This window comes from Cervus elaphus, chromosome 14 (genome assembly GCF_910594005.1).
Source record: "Cervus elaphus chromosome 14, mCerEla1.1, whole genome shotgun sequence".
In the NCBI taxonomy this organism is placed as follows: domain Eukaryota; kingdom Metazoa; phylum Chordata; class Mammalia; order Artiodactyla; family Cervidae; genus Cervus; species Cervus elaphus.
The window spans coordinates 7,651,247-7,673,439 of NC_057828.1; the positions used below are offsets into that span (position 1 = coordinate 7,651,247).

Genomic DNA, 22,193 nt, shown 5'->3' on the forward strand with positions numbered 1-22,193 from the left:
TAAGAACAGGAGCTCTGGAGTCAGTCTGCTGTCTGAGTTTGAATCTGGCCACACCTCTGATTGGTTATGTGACCTTAAACAAGCTTCTTCTCTATGTCTCACCTGTCTTATCAGTAGAAAAGAAATAATAATGGTAAATGAATTAAATGTGTAAAGCACTTACATGGTAAGCATGCAATAAATGTTACTTCATATTATATACTTTATGTTTTTAGGCTACAATAAGAAATATTTTTGTCTATATTTTTATGTAAGAAATGTGGATACAATTAAAAAATTAAAACAAGGCTGGACATTTTTAGAACAAAACTTTATTTACAAAATCATAACTTGGTATGTTTTGGTATCACTACTGACAAAATGCCTTTGGTTGAAATATAAGTTAAGTTGACAGATTGATTTTAGCAGTTCATAATACAAGAAACCAACACTATCCCATTTTCCTATTCCTGTGTGGCTCCGAATACAGTTAAACAAAGCAAAATTTAAAAAACCTTTATAATGTACAATGGCTTCAGCAAACCACTTCTTTAATTTTTTTTCTATTTAAGTGTTGGGACTGAGACAATTAATCTAAAATTTTCTATTTACAGAGAAAGCTCTAGAGAATGGAATTCTTAAAGATGGAGGTTAAATGGCTTTCACAATACAAAATCCATATGACTTTATAAGAATGTAAATAAATAATATTAGTAAATAGTACATATTGAAAATTTTCTGACAAATTCATTTATCGAGCATCATGCTGAGGAATCAAGAGGATTTCTCCATACATTTTAGAGTTTTATTTTATTTGCTGATTCACAATCTTGCTCCATATTAACATATTTATCGCCAATATAACATGTGACAACCAGTACCCATGGAAACCAAATTTTTATTTTTATTTTTTTATTTTTTTTTATTTTTTTATTTTTTTCCAAATTTTTATTTTTAAAAATTCCCTGCTAAGCTTTACTTCCCAACTGTGCTTCAAATATATACACATGCTTATATGCATGGTTATATGCATGGACTATGCATGGATATAAGCAAGGTGATAAAGGTGTGGGTATTTAATGCCCCTTATTCAAGAATGTAAAATTAATGGCATCTGACATCTAACTGTATGAAAAACTCGCCCAGATTGGAAGATAGCAGAGCGACATGTAAAAGATTTTTCTACCTGGATTTAAGAATACATCTATACTGGGAAGAGGGGTGAAGAGACAAAGGGTAGAAGTAGAAGCAGATGTAGAAGAAAAGAACTACATTGGTTCAATAAACTCAGGTAATTAATTTGAGACAACAAATAAATAAATCAACAAATACTCCATTTTTGTCTTCCGAAAAAAGAAATCATTGACAAATCCTTACTAACAATTTTTAAATTGGTCCATTAATATATTTTTTACAAAGGAAAAAGTTATATTACATATTGAATATATCATAACTGTAGTCATCTAATACACTCCTCTGCTGAGATATCTAACACGTCTTCATCTGTATTCTCTTCTACCTCTGGCAAGTTGCCCCAAAGTAGGAAATTCACACCTGAAAACAAATGGTCATAAAATCATTTTGTGTTGACTACTGTCACAACTCAGAACAAGATACATAAAACCTTTTATGTTAACATTCTTCAGTCCTCCGCTCTACCAACTGAGCTATCGAAGGCCCCGCTTATGTTAACATTCTTATATGAAATTATAGTGTTAGCAGTTAAGAGAAAAGCTAATAAAAAATGAACTGCAAATAACATGATTGATACCTAGATATGAAAACTATCTAATATCTAGAACATAACCATTCTTTAAAACCTTTTAATTAAGGACTTGAATTCTAGAATCTTGGAACTCAAAAAGATCTCAGGAGTTGATTTACTCAAACCTTGCCTCCAGCTACATTATGTCATAATCACTGGTAATTTTCAAATCTATTTTAATGATTTTTAAGAATGGAAATCTCACAAGATCCTTTTAGATTAAATGTCTCTTTGGAGGATGCATGGAAAGACTTGAATAAGCTTCCCCATCTCCTCAACAAGCATGGAGCTGCTGGTGCCTTTCTTCTGATTAAAAAAGCAGGGTTTTGGAGCCAGTTATAATATAAACTGGGCTTCCCTGGTGGCTCAGATGGTAAAGAATCCACCTGTAATACTTGAGACCTGGGTTCAAACCCTAGGTCGGGAAGACCCCCTGGAGAAGGGAATGGCTACCCACTCTAGTATTCTTACCTGGAGAATTCCAAGGACAGAGGAGCCTGGTGAGCTACAGTTCATGGGGTCGCAAAGAGTCAGACACGATCAAGTGACTAACACACACACACATTGTATTACAACTTGAAAGTACTAAGTTGAAAAAAAATACTATTATTAAGTGACATCTTTGAGAGTCAATAAGAAAGCAAATCTCAACTGTCCAGTTGTCAGTATGGACTCAGGGAGGACTCAGCAACTCTGGATATCCACACTACACAGTGGGCTTCCCTGGTGGCTCAGGTGGTAAAGAATACGCCTGCAAAGCAGGAGACCCAGGTTTGATTCCTGGGCTGGGAAGATACCCTGGAGGAGGGAATGGCAACCCACTCCAGTATTCTTGCCTGGGAAATCCCATGGACAGAGTAGCCTAGTGGGCTACAGTTCATGAAGTGACAAAGAGTCAGACATGACTTAGTGAGTAACACTTTGACACTGACTTGAGATAGTGGCCATTTGGTGGAATGGAATGAGCCAGGGTTTGGAGATTTGGTTTGAATCCAGTTTCCACCACTAACAGTATACCATGGATGTGTTTACTACTTTTACTACAAATGTATATAACCACAGGCAATATACATTATTATTTTGTGTATCTAAATTTTTACAGTATAGTATTATATGTATCTCTTCTAATTTGCTTTTTTCATTCAATATTATGTTTTTGAGATCTGTCTATGTCCATATGTGTAGATTTAGCTTATTTAGCTCATTTCTTTTTATTTCTGTTGGACAGTCCATTGTATGAATTAAAAAAAATACAGTCTTAAATTTAGCCCATCACTCATCCTTTTCTCGTCCATTTTGAACAGGTGCCCAAGGAGACATGCACAAGGATATGCACTGCCACATTGTTAAACAGTGAAAACAATTAACCATCTCTCTTGGTTGAGATACTAGAACTTAACCAGGCAAGAAATTAGCATCCATTTGATGCATAATGATGTCTATCATATTTTATATAATTTTTTGTATGTTTGAATCATTTACAATAAAAGCACTTCTTTCCCCCCAAGAATGAATGATGTTTTGCTTTTGAACAGATGACAGGGTAGTAAGGAATCTCTAGGCTGAAATCTAAGGGACAATTAGAATGCATAAAGCTAAATGGAGAGCTGAACACAATCTATGTTTGAGGGCATTTGCCAATTCCAGTGGAGAAGGCAATGGCACCCCACTCCAGTACTCTTGCCTGGAAAATCCCATGGACGGAGGAGCCTGGGGGCTGCAGTCCATGGGGTCACTGAGAGTTGGACACGACTAAGCGACTTCACTTTCTCTTTTCACTTTCATGCGTTGGAGAAGGAAATGGCAACCCACTCCAGTGTTTTTGCCTGGAGAATCCCAGGGACTGGGGAGACTGGTGGGCTGCCGTCTATGGGGTCACACACAGTCAGACACGACTGAAGTGACTTAGCAGCAGCAGCAGCAGTCAATTCCAGGGAATCTGAATGGAGGTTTCCCAAGCCCTCTCAAGAGAGTCTCAGGAAATCAGGTCTACAAGTGAAGGCTAACCTAGAACATAGACTTCCTGGGGCCCTTTCAGTCTAAACATTCTAGAATTTTGTAAACCTTGTGTACAGATTCCTTTGATGTTGCTGATTCAGGTGATTCAAGGACAGTTGCAATGCCATGAGCAATTCTGTTTTATATGAAGCATCTAGAAAAATCTTCCTTCAAATCATAATATTAGGGTTACAGAGGAGAAGTTTGATATTCTTGGAGTCAAAACTCAGAGACATGAGTGGCTCGGCACAATTGGTTCAAAGGAGAAAAAATAAACTGAGAGACTGGATCTGACAGAAGCAGCACCTTCCTTTCTCTGTTAAGAAGGAGGAAGGAAATCCTGTGATACATCTGTTTCTCATGGATTAGATTCAATGCAAATGGAAGAATGCTGGGCTTTTCTCTTTGAAAAATTGACCAATATTAAAAAGTAAATCAAAACTGAAAAACCTCCACCCTGTGTTTTGAATTCTATGAAGCAGGAAAAACAGTATCAAAGCAGAAACTTCCTTTAATGTGTTCCATGAGCAACACAAATATAAAACTGGAGGCCTAAATTAGGAGCCTACATCTCACTTAGGGGAGTTCAGAGAAGTCTTCGCTCAAAAATGGCCTTCTTAACATTCTAGAGCCTTAAATTAAGGCCTCCAAATGATGGGTTGAGAGTCACAAATGGATGTCAGGTGATTTTTTTAAAAAAGAGTCTATAAAAACCCAAGCATAATTGAAAGGTTTAAAGACCCTGACAACCTAGCTAACAACTCAAGATCTCATAGTCTGTGAAGGCAAATCATACTTTAAAAAAAAAAAAAAAGAATATATTTTAAGTTCTGAAGAAAACTAAAACATACATTTAAAAACCTGAGAATGTTAGTGCCAACTTAGACTGTCAAATTATTTAAACTTGTTCCGTAAAGTAAAGTTCTATAAACTTTAGTTCCGACTAAAAAAAGTCTAAAAGTCACCTTGGTGTGTTGTGTTAAGCAGATATTAGACACTGAGAACATGTGTCCTATAGCAAAACCGAAAGGCTACAGACAATATAAAATGTATTATGTAGATATGGTTTAAGAATTTGTTGTATATTTTTCTACTAAATAATCAGTTCAACATATTGGTATTAACTATTTTCCTTGACTAAAATTTCATCATAATTTATTAATATAGATGTTAAAATATCTATTTTTATCCTGAAGCAACATTACCAAAAATGGTTTACCTAGTTATCCTTCCTCACAGCTCCCAATGACCCTAGCCTCCCCTTTTCTTAAACACACACACACACACACACATACACGTAAATACAATTGGCTGTCAAATCTAAATTATTCGAAAATTTTCTGGAGCCATATTATATATCAAAGCAGCAATTTAGAGCAATTAAAATATTAATTTTAAAAGACCAAGAAATCCAGCCAAGTTTGAGGCTCTTAAATATGATGTTGAAAACAGAAATGCAATGAGTTTTGGCTTCTATTTGTTTCCATAAGTAAATGTTTGGGATAAAAGTTTCAAAGTTCTACTCTAGTGGATACAACCCAGGTGAGAAAGTCTCAGATGGGATCCTGAAATGATCTATGGAGAGGTTCACTCAAATACTGATAGACAAATGTTACAGGAATTAAATTGTTTCTTACCAGTAGAGTCTAGTCTGTTAATACCATAAACTGCCTGGCTGTGAAACATCCAGAAGTGTCCGTTGTTGCAGGAAAGAAGGCAAGAACAACATGGAACAATCACATGATAACCTACAATGTTCCCACTAAAAAGGAAAATAAATATTATTAGATACAAGGTAATATCTGACCATGCAAATTTTTTAATGTGCTAATGTAAATAGACAGACCATATAAAGATCTCATTTCCTCCTAACAACCTCCTTTGCTGGGATCTTTGGGATGGGAGTTACTCTGATAATAGAGTTCTACTGTCAAGTGGGAAAAGAGTCTTTAAATGAAATAATAGTAACATATTCTCAATTTCTTTGTTAGTATTATTTTATGCATTGTCCCTTCAGAAGCTAGTTTCTAGTTGCCATAAGCTTGTGATTAGTTCAAAATTGATAGGTTGTACAGACAAAATACATGAAATAAACCCCAATGTGTGGATAAAAGGTTTTTGCTCTCCCCAGGACTATGGTAAGTTGGGTTCTTATATGTTCCAGCTCCATGCCAGCACCTAAAAACTGTTTCAACAGATGGAGGAGTAGGAAGACAGCATGAGCCCATGAAAACTGAACACAAGCTGGCTGCTCTAATTTTAGTCTCAGTGTTTTTGAAGGAATTCAGAAATGAAGCAAATCCACAGCTTCTAGAGAAAGTTGCAGAAGCTTTTACTGTCTCCAGGGTTATCCTTCTTATTAGAAATACCTCACTCTTCCATAGGTTTTTCTTCCCTATCTGATCACTTTAAATAGACTGAATATACAGGGAACATTTTAGCTAGCAGTGTTTTGTTTTTTAAATGACAACATGAACTGCTTATACCTTGAGTTGTAAAAATTCCTATTATAGCTTGTCCCCACCCTATGAAATGTGAGTCAGTCATTTTTGTGATGCCCTACAAAAAATACTATAAAAGGTACCAGTCCACCTAAAACATGTCTTCTAATCATAATCTTCTCGAAGGGCAAACGAATGAAAGCAAAAGTTGTTCTTGCATTAGACTGACAGTTATTTGTAAGGCTATATTACAAGAATAAATTCTACAGCTTTAATTACCACCCATATTCATTCATTCATCCACTCATACCGCTAACATTTACAGAGCATCTACTATATGTCAGGTACTGTTTTAGGTGCTAGAAATAAAGTCCTTGTGTTCATAGAACTAACATTCTTGTAGGTACACCTCAGATCATTTTGCTCCCATATTAAAACTCCTTCAATGGCTTTCCATTGGCCAAAAATGAAAACCCAAAGACCTCTCCTACCAAAGTTTGAAAGTGAAAGTGAAAATTGCTCAGTCATGCCGACTTTTTGGGACCCCATGGACTATACAGTCCTTGGAATTCTCCAGGCCAGAATACTGGAGTGGGTAACCTTTCCCTCCCCCAGAGGATCTTCCCAATCCAGGGATCGAACCTAGGTCTCCTGTATTGCAGGCGAATTCTTTACCAGCTGAGCCACAAGGGAAGCCCAAGAATACTGGAGTCGGTAGCCTATCCCTTCTCCAAACCAAAGTGTAGATCTATGCTATCCAAAATGTGGCTACTGAGCACTTGAATTGGCTAGCCTGAATCGAAATGTGCTGGAAGTATAAAAGATAAACTTGATTTCATAGACTAAGAATAAAAAATAAGAATGTGAAAACATTTCATTAATAATTTTTCATGTTAGTTACATATTGAAATGATAATACTTGGGATATATTAGGTTAAGTAAAATATCCAATAACATTAATTTCAGGACTTCCTTGGTAGTCCAGTGGTTAAGAATCCAGCTGCTAATGCAGGGGACATGGGTTTGATCCCTGGTCTAGAAGATTCCACATGCTATGGGGCAACTAAGCTGTGTGCTGCAACTACTAGGCCATGCTTGAGAGCTCACAAGCCGCAACTCCTAGCCTGTGTTCTAGAGCTCATGAGCCCCAACTGCTGAGCCTGAGTGCTCAAACTACTAAAGTCAGTGTGCCTCAGAGAGAGAAGCCACCACAACGAGAAGCCTGCACACCACTAGAGAGTAGCCCCTCTTGCTGCAGCTAGAGAAAGCCTGTGTGCAGCAATGAAGGCCCAGTGCAGCCAAACATAAATTAAAAACAATAAAATTAAAAAAAAAATAAATTTCATTTGTTTTTATAAAGAATGCTTTTCTTCTTTATAAAAATACTTTTAATAAAGAATAAAAAGAAGTTACTCGAAATTTTAAAATTACATATGTGGCTTGCACACTTCTATTGGATGGTGTTGCTCTAGGCTATCTGGATTCTGAGTACATCTCTAATCTACCCAAACTCTCTCATCTGATGTTCACAATGTCTCAGCCACACTGGCCATTGTCTTTTCCATTAGTTGATATGTTCTTCTTGCCTTGGCTGTTCCCTCTGCCTAGAACATTCTTCCTTTGACTCCATCTTAGCTGTTTTTAGGATTCAATTCCAGTGTTACCTTCCCTGACCATGTTATCTAAAATAGCTCTTGCCGACTCTCTCAACCTTTATTATTCTCTATCATTTATTATTATTATTTCCTTTGGAGCACTTCCCATCCTATTCAAGATCTTATTTATTTAAATATCTTATTGATTGATTGATTGCCTTCCTACCAGAATATAATGTTCAAAGGCCTTTGATTTTGTCTTCTTTATTGCTGAATTTCAGCCTCTAGAACAATGATGAGCACATGGTAGGACCTCAATAGACAGTTTAAATGAATGAATGAAAGAAATTAGTCATGACCACACAAAAAGAGTTTGCTAATTCAAATGATCAAAATTTATAACCCAAATCCTATTTAAATGAGAAAATCTCAACTGTTTTTTCCCTAGGATTTAATCCCATAGGATTAATAATACTCAAGTCTGTTTGCCTCTCAAAAAATTATAGTAATAGCTTTCATTTGAGTTGTAATTTATAGTTTACCAAGCCTTCTAACATTCATAATTCACTTGATCTTCACAACAACTCTATAGGTAAATATAAAAAATATTTTAATTTTTATCTCAAGAAGATACCTTAAGATATGTATCTTCTTGAGATAAAAATTAAATAAGGAAACAGAGGTTCAGAGGTTTAAGACATTTACTCAAGGGAATAAGGATAGGGCCAAGGCTAAAACCTGACTTTTATTACTGTAAATCTAAGTGTTTCCCCCACCTCCAAAACTACACTGCCATTTTCTGAAAGTTAAAGCAGGTATTTGTTAATGCACTTTGAAAAATTGTAAAGTCATATGCAAATGTAAAGTGAATTAAAACTCTTTCAAAAGACAGTTCTAAGTAACAAATGGTTTTTCAACTGTTCACTGCATGGGTGATAACCACTGCTTGATGCAGCCCACTGAACCTTTTTCTGTGCTTCACTGTCAACATTCATCTCCCAAACCCAGGGCTATTTGGAATATTGCCACACGTTACCATTTTAAACATGCGATGTCCTTCAGTTTACATTTGCAGATTTCAGTGAAATAGCATCTTCCAATGAAGTCCACTGCACTAGATGGAAAAGTTTAGAGACAGTCAAATGTACTTTTTAAAAGAATGTTGTGAAAAACACATAAAGTAAAATTTGCTATTTTCACCATTTTTAAGTGGACAGTTCATAAGTGTTAAGTGTATTCACATTTTCTTTGTGCAACAAATCTACAAGCTTTTTCATCTTGCAAAACTGAAAGTCTATACCAATTAAATAACAATTCCTCATTTCCCTCTTCCCCCAGAACCTGGCCACCACCATACTACTTTCTGTTTCTATGAATCTGACTACTTTAGATACCACAGATAAGTGGAATAATAACAGTATTTGTCTTTTTGTGACTGACTTATTTTTCTTAGCATAACATCTTCAAGGTCCATCCATGTTGTAGCATGTAAGAGGCAGGATATCCTTCCTTTTAAAGGATGGATAATATTTCATTTATGCATATATCACATTGTTTATTCATTCATTGTTGTACATTTGGACTGCTTCAACCTCTTGATTATTGCGAACAATAAGAACTTGAGTGTGCAGATATTTCTTCTAGATCTTGCACTAAATTCTTTTGGATATATACTCAGAAATGGAATTGTTGGATCATATGGTAAATCTATTTTCAAGTTTTTCAGGAATTGCCATGTTATTTTCCCTGTAGTGGCATCATTTCACGTTCCTACCAACAGTGCACTAGGGTTCCAATTTTTCCATACCCTTGCCACAATATGTACTTTGGATTGTGATTTAGCATGAATTTTATAAACTCAAAGAGCTGAAAGGGACACTAAGAGAAATTGTAAGAGAACTATAGTATATGTTGCAAGGGTAAATAAATATTTGTGAGCTCACTATAAATATGACAAACCTTCCATTCAAAAAATCTTATGCATTCATTAGTTCACACACATCTTAGTACATTAATCCAACACCACTGTAAGCCCTACATGGAAGAGTAGTAAAGAGGAAAGACTTGGTCATATTAACAATTCACATATGTGAGCCTTCCTTATAACTATTCTATACTTACCATAGCTAGTGCAAAGACAAATGGGTTAATATTTAAAACTATTGTTTCTGTATGTGTTACTGAAAAGAAAAAGCAAAAAATCACTGAAATTTTGCAATAGTAGGGTCCAGATTTATTGTCTAGTGCTTTTTCTTTTTGCAACACATACACACACAGACAGAGGTAGTTATAATAATCCATTTATCTTTATACTAAATGAGGGCCTTTGGTTTTGCCATTATGCATGACTACACTCAAACCAATGCAGATAAGATTTCAAGGGAGGAAAGTTCACAGCTTTGAGTATATTTAATTTTTTTAAAAGTTTCTATCATCATCATCATGAAATTCATTTTAAAGTATTCTGTTTATTGGCATGCTTCCTCTGGCTCTGTGTCCAAAGAAAAGTTGTCCATGTATATTTTGGATAATTTCTCTTTTGCTTTTGTGACAAAGTTTCAATAAAGAGTAAAATCTTGAAAACCATGTAAAGGCACATACATGTTGACTATAGAAAGTACCTTTTTGAGTTAGAAAAAAGTATATTTAAATCAAATAAAGTGGCTATTTTTCTAAATAGGAAGCAAATTCTTAAAGATTCTACACCCAAAAGTGGGTAGTGGCTGAAAACAGAATTTAAAAGGATTTAAGTATGCAAACAAATGCATAATATCTAAAGCAGGGCTTATGGGAGACACAGATTATTTTAGGACTGTCTCTATTTCATCCCATAAAGATCTGTATGTCTTGCTCATTCAGAATGAGGGAGATCACAAGGAAAGAGTATTGAATTAGGTGAGCAACTGATCTGATTCCGCATGCCCACTGCCAAAAAAATAAAAAGGTAGAAAACTAGGAGATGTTTTTTGGAGTAAAAGTTTATGAATAAAAACAAAAAAAACTTAAATGATCTCTCTTCTCCAGCAGTACTGAGAATCTTGCTTAAATTACCTAGCATCTCAGTCATGGACTTGATCCAGTGAGAGGATGGTTGGGTAGGGCCAGGGATTCAACTTAAGGGATCACATGACTATAATTGAACTAGAAACATTACATCAGGACTGACCACTCTGGTTAAACCACAGACTTTGTCCAGACAGTCTGCCCCCTTAGTTAAACTCCAAGGGGATCATCAGACTGTTGGGAGTGGCTGAAACACCAAAATGATAACCTCCTTGTTGACTGCGAGAGGTTCAAGCCATACACTTTTCCCATTTAGTTAAAGGCTACCGTTGCCCGCCACTAGCATGACTTACTTGGTAGGAGGGATGTCTGTAGAGAAAAGGTCTATTTCAGTGTCAGCCAGCAAAACAGCCTTCATTCCCCTAGAGCTGAGCACTTGTTTACAGAATTTGCAACACAGGATGGACACGCGCCGGTCCTTGAAAGTACAGCTGCTGGTAGACATGGCGTCTCGGAAGGATGAGGTGTGGGATTTTGGAGCAATACCCTCCCTAGTTTGATTCCCCCAGGCTAAAAATCAAATTGTGAGGCCTCGAGTTTTTCTAAGCCCAAAACTTGAGAAGGATATGAGTTCTTTTCTGTTTTTCCGTTCGAGGGTAAAAGTAATGTTTATTGAGTAGGAACAGAGAAGCAACAATCTTGGCTTTCTCTTTAACTTTCGGGGGGAAGGGAGAGGAGTTTGAAGTGAGGAGCAGGCAAACTGCAAGGTGTCTCGGGGAACTTCTCTACAGTTTTCCTGTCCTCCAATTTGAAGGATCGTCTGTTCTTTAGTTCCTTTTGCAATTACTGTAGCTTCTGCTGACAGGCTCTTTTATCCGCAGGTTCCTACTCAAGCCCCCTAGCTCGGAGCGCTCCGATTCCTCTCTCTCTCGGATACGGGGCTAAGGTTCCCTACTCACGTCTCCTCTGTGGAAATCTTTCTCCTCTCCTCAGGGTTCAGAAACCCCCTCAGTTTCTCCCACAGGCGAGCCTGGGTATCCCTTAACCCTCCCGCGACCCTCCTCCTCTCTGCCAGTTCGCGAGACCCCGGCTTCACTTCTTTCCTGGCACAGCCCCCAGCCCTCAGCATGCGGGCTCTCGCGTCGCTTCTCCTGCGTCTCCCTCCCCTCAGCTTTCCCTCGTGGCTCCCGCCGATCCCTCAAGTCATTCCCGAGCGGCCGCTCCAGAGCGCAGGGGGCTGTCGCCGGGGCGGGGCAGAGGTCGCTTTGCGGGCTCGGTCGGCGTTGGGGGGGTCTCTGCCACCGCACACGTCGCTTTTTGCTCGCTCTTCCGCTCTCGGCCTTTCCAACCCGCTGTCAGTTTGAATCGGTCGGCGCCGTGCACCGATTGGGAGAACTCGCGTTAGCCCACGTCCCGCATTGGAAGGCTCGTGAGCCTGCCTCTGGGGCGATCTCAGTGGCCAGGAACGCCGACGCCCCGCCCCAGTAACGGGCCTAGATAAATCTCCGCTTGCTGGTTGGCAGAGCTTGGCCCCGCCTCCGATCTCATTGGCCCGCTCGCTAGGATTGGGCGGGCCCGCCCCTCGCCCCCGTGAGAGAACAAGGCTCGCCCACCGCGCTTCTCATTGGCAGATGTTCCACAGGCCCCGCCGCGCTCTACTCTGCATTGGCTAGAATTCTCCGCAACGCTCCGCCTCTCTTTCCCCGGTCCAATCGGCCGCGCCTCCCCTCAGAAGTGTGTGTTTGGCTGTTGGTTCTCTCTTAATCCCGCCCTTCCATTCTACTGGGGGGCTCGGCCTCCCGGGGAGGAGTTTAACTCTGTGACCACGCCTCGACGGTGCAAGTCACACCTCCAGGGTTTCGCCAGCTCCTCCTCCTCATTCCTGGCCTCTCGGGATCAGCTGTTCCTATTGGCTGCGGGCCCCATCGGTCGATAGAAAGCGGGCGCTGATTGGCAGGAGGGTGGGCCCTGCTTCCCGGCGGGGTCCTGTGGAGTTGGCAGAGGCTCCTCGGGGGACTAGGGGGACCGATCTGCGTAGAAGCGGGTGGCAGGGACGAGAGGGGAGGAGAGCTCCGAGTGGGAAGCGGAGCCGGGGGCGCAGGACCCGTCGCGTCAGAGCCAGGTAAAGGCTCCGTCCCTCTCCCTTTTCTTCTCGCCCGCCGCGGGACTGGAGCCCGGACTGGACAGACCGGGCGGCAGAGGCGGGAAGGAGAGGGCGCGGATGCGGCTCTCGGCATCGCCCTCGCGCTGCCGCCCGGAACCCCTCAGCCCCCCTCCCTCCGGACCCACTCCCCATCTCCCGGTGCAGCCCACAGTGCTTCTTTAGGGCTGCGTCTCCGCCCTTCGCCGTCCTGCCCGGGACCCTGCCTTGGCTCTAGCGCCGCGGCGCCGTCAGCTCCCAGCCCCCTCCCCCAAGCCCCCTGTACACGGGCAGCCTCCGTGCACCTTTGGGCAGCCGTCGTTGGCATCACCCGTGACCAACGACTGCCCTCTGCCTCCGTCTCCAAGCCCTGGCGGAGAGCCCAGTCACAGCCCTGGACCCAGAAAGACGGGTGTTCCGCGCTGTTTCCGGGGCTCTTCTCCGGCCTCAGCCCCCCGGCCCGCCCGGAACGGGCCCCTCTTCACGCACTCGCCTTCTTGGACCTGCCTCTGCGAACCCAGAGTTGCTAACATCGTAGCGCCGCCCGTACCACTGCGGCCCACGATAGTCTCTTAACTACCCCCTCACCCCCAAGGTAGCCCTTCCCCTGCCCGCTCCCCGCCTATCAAGCATGTGCAGAAGCTCCACTCATCCCCGTTCGCGTGCAGTCTTCGGACCCCACCTCTCACACCCCTTCCTCCCCCTGCTTCCTGCCCGTCTGAAGCACCACGCCGCCGCTCCGGCTCCCTGCTCCTCCCTCGCTGCGGCCCTTTCTCCAGGCGCGGGAAGTGGGAGACTCCCGGCGCGGAAAGGGAAAGGGGCAGCCAAAGAGGGAGGGTCGCCGCCGCGGCGCGTCCCGGAGCGAGGCGCGCGGCTCTGCACTCGCATCCTCGTCTCTCCCGCCTCCTGGGCCTGGGTCCGAGCGGAATCTCCTCGGGGACCTCCTGGTGCCAGGAGTAGGGGCCGCGAACCTCAAAGACCTCCCCCCGCCCCCACCCCCCAGCCTGGGATTGGGTGCGGTGTCTGGGATCTCTGAGCTTGGGTGATCAGTTGGGGGTGGCATTTAGAGTCGCTGTGGTCCCTGACTTAGGAGAGGCGGTGGCTGCCTTCCACACTCCCCGCCCCCGCCCTGCCTTCCCGGTTTTCCCGACTCCGACCCTCGCCTCTAACCCGTTTCCTGCTTCTGCCGACCACATTGTTTTCCTGGATGTGTCCCACACCGAGCAGCCTTTTTTTTTTTCCCTGCAGATCACTTCCCCTCCCCCCGACACTCCCCCCCCCCCCACCCCAACATTTTGCTGCCAAGAGAAGCTAGTAACCAAAACAAAACAACTGGCAGGAGGGGCGGAGGGAAAGAAAAGTTGTGCCCGGGTGACTTGTCCCTTCCCGGCTTTGATCCCCTTTGAAGTCCAGGCAGTTGCCCCCGCCCGGGGTCGGGGGCCGCGTCGGAGGCAGGGCCGAGAGGGTTCCCTCTGGCTGCCGCTGCCCAACGTTGGCAAGGCTCAGGAGGCCACCGAGGTGTCGCAGTCCCCGCCCGGAATCCCGCGTTCCCGCCGCAGTCCCCACCCCAGGCCCACGAAGGCCGCTGCTCCAAAGTGTTTTCTTTTAGCCTTAAAACAAAATCCGGAGGGAGCTTCCTTCCTCCCCACCTCGCTGCGCAGGGCTCTGCGGGCCGGGCAGCGTTTGGCTGAGATGAATGGGCCCAGGCCAGGCTGGGAGCGGCGTCCCTTACCCCACCCCCGCAGCGATTAGGATCTGCACTGGGGCTGATAGCCCCCTCCCCTTTTCCCTGCATTTACAGGCAAGTGAACCGGAGCAAACGACTTCCGATCCAGTCTGCGCTGCTGCGACTCCCGTTTGGGATTTGATTTGCAGCATCTTCGAGCCTGTGCAACAAAAACCCGCGAAACACGCCCAGCCCTCCCCCGGCACCCCGATACGCACCCACTCTCTCCCGGGGACCCAGCTGGGCGAGTCCACACCGCCGCACCCTCACACCATGTTGTGCGGAAGGACTTCCACTCCCTGCCTGTGTCGTTGATGTCAGACCCCAGGCCAGCCTTCGGGCGCTGCAGTTCTCCCGGCTAATGCTGAGGCTGCGGCTCGGGCTCTAGCACAGGAACCAGCCGCCGCCGCGCCCGGCCCCAGCGCCCACCGCCTGCATGTGCCCGCCGTAGCCGCCTGCCCAGCCCGCAGCCCGCGCTCCCCGGAGCGCTGGAGACCACCGCGGGGGGCCCCTTCTGCCCTCTGGAGAAACGGTCTTGGAGGTATTGATTTCGGCGGTTGGATTTTTCCCGTGGATCTATCAATTCACAATTCGAATTTGGAAGAAAGAAGGAAAACATGACGTCTCCAGCCAAATTCAAAAAGGATAAGGAGATCATAGCAGAGTACGATACTCAGGTCAAAGGTAAGGGCTTTGAAAAATAGCATAATGCATCTTCTCTGTAGACCATGGAGACAAACATTTCCCTGATTTGCAGGGTGTTCATTTCTTTGGGTGGAGCAGGTGGGGGCAGGCTGACCCTAGAAGTGGTTTCCTAGGTGGGTCTGCGCCTCCGAGGGATTGTCCGTGGCAGGGGCCACAGGCTCTGGAAAGGCATTTTTGGAGTGGACTTTACAGCTGTCTGTAGGGCTGGTCATTATTTTGGTAGTCTTTTTCCCCAGGCTAAATAGAATAGGGGGAGGGGCAGGAGGTTCTTGGAGAGAAAAGGCGGCAATTTGCCTCTGGGTGCCTGGGTCAGGTTTCCTTGAAGGACAGCTGAAATCTGACAGGTGTTTGGGAATTTATTTCAGAGGTTGAAGAGGCGTCCAGGCAGAGAAAGGCAATCTTGAGAAGGTGTACCATTTGGAGAGCCCTGGGAGAGGGTGGGTTTTGTTTTTTTTCTCTGATGCACTATATCCAAACATGGTATTTGCTATGCCATCAGGCACAGAAAGTCTGTAGCCACCTTGGGTGCACCTTGTACCTGTCTGGTCTCTGCTTGTCTGCATTCTGTCTGAGATCTGAGAACAGAAAGAATAAGGTCACTCACACCCAGTCTCCACCTTCACCTAAACCTGAGTGCAGTTGGGATGTTGCTGGGTGGTGCTGATTCCGGAGAATGGGAAGACATAATTGTTTAACCCTTCTGTGCTGTTGTCTTCCGCTCCAGAATACGCGTGTTGAAAGGCCCTCATACCTCTCTGCAAAATTATGAGGGGTAAAGCAGAATGTGGACCCAGAGAAAACAAGTGACCTGTCGGCACATCTTTTCCACTGCCTGACTTGGCGCATGAATCAAAACCCCTTCCCAGATAGCCTTTTTTAACCAGCAATACCCATAGAAGGGGTTCCTGCCCGTTATAGAACCCCAGCTTGTGGTTGTATAAGGCACTGTCCCTTCCTGGCCAGTCACTAGAAAGAGCCATGTGGCTCTAGCCCATTGAGACCTCAGCTGGGGAATGGGAGAGGTGGGTGGCCTTGAATGTTACACCACATGGTTGGAGCTCTGGGTTTTCCTTTGTTTCGGAGTGCAGAGGGAGGGGCCCCTCCTTCTTTCCCTGCGCTAATGCAAGGAGACCTTTTCCTATCCTAGAGGACTTGGAAAAGGCCATGCCTCCCCTCTTAGGATTGCTGGGGGTGTGAGTAGGGCAAGAGTTTGAAATGGGCAGCTGCTTTATCTCTTGGAAGGTTGGACGGTAGTTTGAGGTCCACGTTGTGCCTGTGGGATCTTTGTAATGTCATCAGCTTGGTCCATGCTGGAGTACCCTGAGGGACTTTCTATCCACTGGGCTGCAAAGAACTGGGGGACCTGACTGATGGATAGCTTCAGTTGAGCTGGGACTGGGAGAGGTGTGGCTGTGAGGTATAATTGAGGTCTTGGCCTCTTGTCACTGTTCATAATCCCGGCTTATTTCTGTAAACAATAGGCTACTGGCCTCAGTGTCCTACAGATGTACTGCAGTTTGCTGTTGGAATCCCCCCTGCAGTTTTAACCAGATATGTCATCCTTTTTTTTTTTTTAATACCTTCTATTCTTAACTGTTGCCATAGGGAGGAGTGTTAATAACTTTGACTTTCCCAGATTTCTCTCCAGAAGCATGCCATTTGACTCAGGTGCAAAGTGATTTCACACGTTTGTTTTTTGGAAGGTTCAGGACCGATAGGTGTTGAATTGCATCTGCTGATTCTCTATTGGTGAAGGATTTTTCACAAGTGTCTCAAAATTAAACACTTCGTATATTTACAAACATTGCTCTTTGAGATGATGTAATGCAGTTGACTATTTGGGGTTTCTCTTCAGCCTTGCCACAGGCAGGAGACTGCTTTGCTTTGCACTGATATTTTTTCATTGACACTATTCAGCATCATAGAATTTTATAGGTGGCTGAGCATGATGTCTTACTCAGAGAATGTGCCCGATGAATGCTTATGAGACTGATTTGAATGGTTTAGTCCCTCATTTATAGCAGAGGCAAGTGTAGAGAAATTAAGAGGCCTGTCCAAGGTCACACAGCTAGGTGGTAGTAGATCTGAAACTAGAAGCAGGTTATCGACTCCCAATTATCTGTTCTATTCTATTCATATTTACTATGAAACGTCATTTGACCAGAGTAGGGTCAGTGTATCATTGTTCATATCAGAGTAGGGTCAATTAAAAAGCAAAATGTATCAATGGATAATAGTAGAAATAGTGATAATAATAGATTATATTTTGTGTGGTCATTGTGTTTCAACCTGTCCCAAGTGCTTTATAAGAATTGTCTCACTTGATCTTCACTTAAAACCTGGAGGTGAATCTTACTTCATTCTCTATTCACTGCATGAAGAAACTGAGGCTTAGAGAGGATAAAGAAGTCCTTCCAAGGTCACATAGCCAAACCACAGCAGCGGGACTCCACTTCTTTATTCATCAGCTAGTTATTGAGTGCCTTGAATGGGTTGTGGGCACTGGTAACGAGGCTGTGAACAAGACGAAGTCCTCTCCCTCTTGAAGCTTTCAAACTAGAGTCCGTGCTCCCCATGGAAGATCTTGGAGATCTGTGTTCTCCATAGAACTTGGAGACAGAGGACCTGGGTTTTGGGTTGGCTCTGCTCCCCTGCTAACTGGAAGCCCTTGGTCAGATTTATGATGTTTCAGCTTTTTATGGGTTGTGTGGGACTCATCGTGCTGCCAGTCTTACTTCTCTTACAGATGCCAGGATAAAAAAGAAAATTAGTTTTTTGGTCTGATGGTTAGGAGCGCAAGTTTTTGAGTCAAAGGGATCCAGGTTTAAATCTCAGTGCTGTCACTCGCTTGCCTCACTCCTTGGGCAAGTTACCTGACTTGTCCAAGCCTCAGGATACTGATTTGAAAAACAGGTGGCATAATACATGTTTCCTAGGTGGTTGTGAGCATTCAGTGACATAGTGTATCAAAATCATTGAACACAGTATCTGGCAGTTGTAAATGCTCAGTAATAGTCAAGTGAAAGTGTTAGTTGCTCAGTCACAGCCAACTCTTTGTGACCGCATGGACTATAGCCCACCAGGCTCCTCTGTCCGTGGGATTTTCCAGGCAAAAATACTGGAGTGGGTTGCCGTTCTCTTCTCCAGGGGATCTTCCGGACCCAGGAATTGAACCTGGGTCTCCTACATTACAGGCAGATTTTTTACCGTCTGAGCCACCAGAAACAGTAAGGTCTGCTTAATTGGGATGAACATTCAGTCCGCATTGCCTTTTCACTCCCAAAGTGCCAGTTGTAATGATAAGAAAGGAGTCTAGGAATAAAACCTGGGTTCTGGTTTAAGTTCCTCCAGTAGTAATGAAAAATATCTTGGTTCGGTCTCTTAATGAGAACTGTTTCTCATTCTGAAAAGTGAACAGATAAACTGTCTAACTGTTGGTCACTGTTGTTCTGTGTATCTCTGACCAGAGTCCTGAGTCTTGCTTTTCAGTCAGAATGGTTTAAATCAATAGGACCCTTAATGGGCTTTGGGGAACCCTGCCTGTCTGTGGTTTTGGCTCCCTTTAAACCACCTGCTTGCATGTGCCCTGAAGGACTTCTGAGACTATAGCCCCAACCATACCCCAGTGTGGTTTTATGAGGGGCGTGCCTCCTTAGTCAGCCTGCCTTGGAGCTGCCTTCTTAAAAACCATCATTGTTTCTGCTTTGTGGGTGTTCAGATTCTTTTGAAAGTTCATGCCTTTCAATCTCTAACTCGAAAGCAGTAATATTCTTAGTACTTGTACATGGCTCAATTTACAAAGCTCTTCATATACATTAACTCTGGAAATTCTTGACAGATTCATGGTTGTAACCCGAGGCCTTCTGGCCTCTGCTCTGTCAGCTTCTTTGGGGATTGGAGCAGCAAAAAGTGGTAAGGTGTGGGGCATAACCTTCACAAGAGGTGGTAATCTGGCTGGTATTTGGATGAGTTCACCTCATGGCAGACCCTCCCAGCTATTGTCCTGACCTTGTTCAAGGCTCCTTTCCTATACACTCTCCATACCTTGAGTTTTTACATCCCCCAGAAAGCTTGAGATGGACAGTTAATGCAAATATTCCAGGAGGAATCATCTGAAACAGAGTGGCACTGTATGCTGAGCCGTCAAATTCTCTTTCTTGAGAACATTAGGGGTCTTGTCTTTTTTTTTTTTTTTTTTTTTTAATGTCTTGGAAGAACAGTGTGTGTGCCCCACAGAGCTGAGAAGTGAAATTTTGTAATTTCCATCTGGAGCATTTTGATAGAAAAGCCTCAGGCCTTTGCCTGGAATAGTTTAACCCTTTCAGGACCCTTTCAGAGCAGATGAAATTTAAAACTCTAGACATATTGTGTGTGCACACACACTTGGGAATCTGGATTGCTGGTATTTAAACAAGCTTTTTCTCTGGGGAGGTGTGAGCGGTTCTTCACTCCTGCCAACAAAGGTCTTCTCAGAAGCTTCTTTCCTCCCAGCCCCCATCTCTCAAGGGAGCTTTAAATATAATCAGTTTGTGAAAAGCTGCAGTAAAACATCTCATTGGAATCCCCAAGCAGATGCCATCATCTTTCTGCGAGATGATGGAAGGCACCTCTTCGCCTGCTCAGGGAAGGTAGGACTGTGTGGTAAGGTGAGCTCCTGGAAGAAAACGAAGCCCTTGGAAAAAGTCTAGTCCTATACTCTGTATCTCCAAGTTAAAAGGCCCTGGAGGAAGGTGGTGGACAAGGAGCTGGGCCTGCTGTGTGCTGTGCAGAGAAGCAGTGGTTAGAAATGGGGTTCGTAAGGAGTCCTTAACTTTTCCAGTTTCAGGCATTCTCTGGAGGAATGGGAACAGAAGTTGCCTTTGGAGAACCCCATCTGGTAGTTATGTACCACACAGGTTGAAAGCCTGCACAAGCCCTGATCATTGCTCTGTTATGAAATTTACAGAGTCTGACTTGACCCTGCAATGTAGGGTCCACACCCTTTTAAAATCAGCAGGTGCCCAGCCCCTGGCTCATAAACGCCCACTGCTCACTGGAGATAAACACGGGCTGCCCACGGCACCTGTAGAGGACTCCTTCCAGAAGAGAGGTTTTCTTCACGAGAGTCATGATTACCTTAGGCCCTAGACCTCTGAGGTCTTTGTTAGGAAAATATAATGTCATGTTGTGTGGAAAAAGAAGTTGATATTTCTATTTCTACTAGCAATAAAATTCAGGTGAATAGTTTTAACTGGTGTGAGCTACAGAACTGGCCTTTTGGGGAATCTGGGAAAGTTACCTCAAAGTTGTTTGATTTAAAAATAAATAATGAGAGCACTTAATATGTTCCTGAAAATTACAAAATAACACCTTTACTGATTTTACAATAATGTATAGGAACTCTCTTCTTTCTCTCTCTAATTGTGGTGAAATACACATATCATAAAATTTACCATCTTAATCATTCTTAGGTATACAGTTCAGTGGCATTAATTACGTTCACATTGTTGTGTAACCATCACCACCATCTATCCACAGAACTCTTCAATGCAGAGTTGAAACTCTGGACCCATTAAACAATACCCCCCCCCCCACCCCGCCCCGTTTGGTGACTCTAGGTACCTCTGTAAGTAGCATATACAGTATTTATCCTTTTATGACTGGCTTATTTCACTTAGCATAATGTATTAAAGGTTCATCCATGTTGTAGACACATGTTCATCCATGTGTCAGAGTTTCCTTCCATTTTATATATATAATTCACATTTTAAAATTATATGTATAATATACATTTTTAAATCCAATCATCCATTCATGGACACTTGGATTGCTTCTACCTTTTGGTAAATAATGCTGCTATGAACATAGATATATTCTTATTTTTGAAAAATCTTGTCCACACTGAAGTTTTACAGGCTGCATATACATTTCTACATACTAATCAGTTGTCTCGATTAAATTTTTAGAGTTAACATTAAAAAATACATATTCATAGTTCCATATTATGAATATATATTTATGTTCATAATATAAGCATTGTATATTAATAAAAATCTTATACCTTTTAATAACTACATAAATGACTAAATTTTCATTATATTTTTAACAACTTTATTGAGGTTTAATTGACATATAATAAACCGCACATGTTTAAGGTATACATTTGATAAACTTTGACATGTTATTTCCCTACGAAACTATCACAATCAAGATAAATGAAAGAAACCGTCACAAAATTTCTTCATCATAGTGTGTTAATAAATGAATAGTATAATACCATATTATAGAAATGATATTAGGTTAAAAATTAATAAGTAAAAACTGAATATTACCAAGTTTTAAAAGGTAATGAATAAAGCCACCTAGATTGGTGCCTGGAAATTTTATTTAACCTTAGTAAATAAAAACAGTCTTACAGGGAAGTTGGGTTAATAATTATGCCGCAGCCATTACTGTGTGTTTAGGAGGGAGGATACAGGATAAGGGAAGAAAGAAAAAAAAAATCTTGGCTATGTTGCAAGTTGAAGCGTGACAGTATCTCTTTTCCTATAGTCCTTGCTTAACTAGTTCCCTGGGCCCCGGGCCTCTTCTGAAGGGGTCACAGATGAGCCAGATGCCAAGGGGAGGGGCCGGGAGCCCCCTGGGGAGATCTGCTCAGAATTGTCTGAATATGGTTTCTTTCCCCTAATGACTGATTCCCTATTGTCCGTTGAATAGAGACTAACTTTCCAAGGTGAACATTACTTGGTCTTCAATACGGCTGCAACCTATCATTTCAACCACACTTTTTCATTTTATTTAAAATGAATTAGAGGCCTGTCTGGACTATTTGCCATTCTTCAGATGCATATACTATTAACTA

The 22,193-nt window shown here is 42.9% G+C and overlaps 2 protein-coding genes across 10 annotated transcripts in view; one reads left to right on the plus strand and one right to left on the minus strand.

Annotated features, from left to right (window-relative positions):
• Positions 1–925: 925 nt before the first annotated feature.
• Positions 926–12,754, minus strand: FAM72A (family with sequence similarity 72 member A). 2 transcript variants are annotated; one of them, XM_043923274.1, is made up of 4 exons: positions 11,135–12,754; positions 8,815–8,892; positions 5,380–5,504; positions 926–1,533 (listed from the first exon to the last, which is right to left on the minus strand). In XM_043923274.1, exons 1-4 carry the CDS (start codon positions 11,284–11,286, stop codon positions 1,439–1,441), a joined length of 450 nt encoding a protein of 149 aa, XP_043779209.1. In that variant the 5' UTR covers positions 11,287–12,754; the 3' UTR covers positions 926–1,438. The 2 variants fall into 2 exon arrangements, with proteins under 2 accessions (XP_043779209.1, XP_043779210.1); XM_043923275.1 differs by lacking the exon at positions 5,380–5,504 and having other exon boundaries at positions 1,479–1,533.
• A 13-nt stretch (positions 12,755–12,767) lies between these two features.
• The window catches only part of SRGAP2 (SLIT-ROBO Rho GTPase activating protein 2), a 247,698-nt gene continuing 238,272 nt past the window's right edge, over positions 12,768–22,193 (plus strand). For all 8 annotated transcript variants that reach the window (XM_043923265.1, XM_043923267.1, XM_043923266.1 and 5 more), the window contains exons 1-2: positions 12,768–12,903; positions 14,723–15,331. In XM_043923265.1, coding sequence (XP_043779200.1) covers positions 15,265–15,331 — 67 coding nt within the window. In that variant the 5' untranslated portion in view covers positions 12,768–12,903; positions 14,723–15,264. The remainder of the gene's footprint in view (positions 12,904–14,722; positions 15,332–22,193) is intronic.

Excerpts from the sequence above, each read along its gene's own strand:
- FAM72A (XM_043923274.1), bottom strand. The coding sequence starts at position 11,286 with ATGTCTACCAGCAGCTGTACTTTCAAGGACCGGCGCGTGTCCATCCTG. Across the intron at positions 8,893-11,134 it reads ACAGACATCCCTCCTACCAA|TGCAGTGGACTTCATTGGAA; the intron begins GTAAGTCATGCT and ends TTTTCCATCTAG. Across the intron at positions 1,534-5,379 it reads TAACAGACTAGACTCTACTG|GTGTGAATTTCCTACTTTGG; the intron begins GTAAGAAACAAT and ends ATTTGTTTTCAG.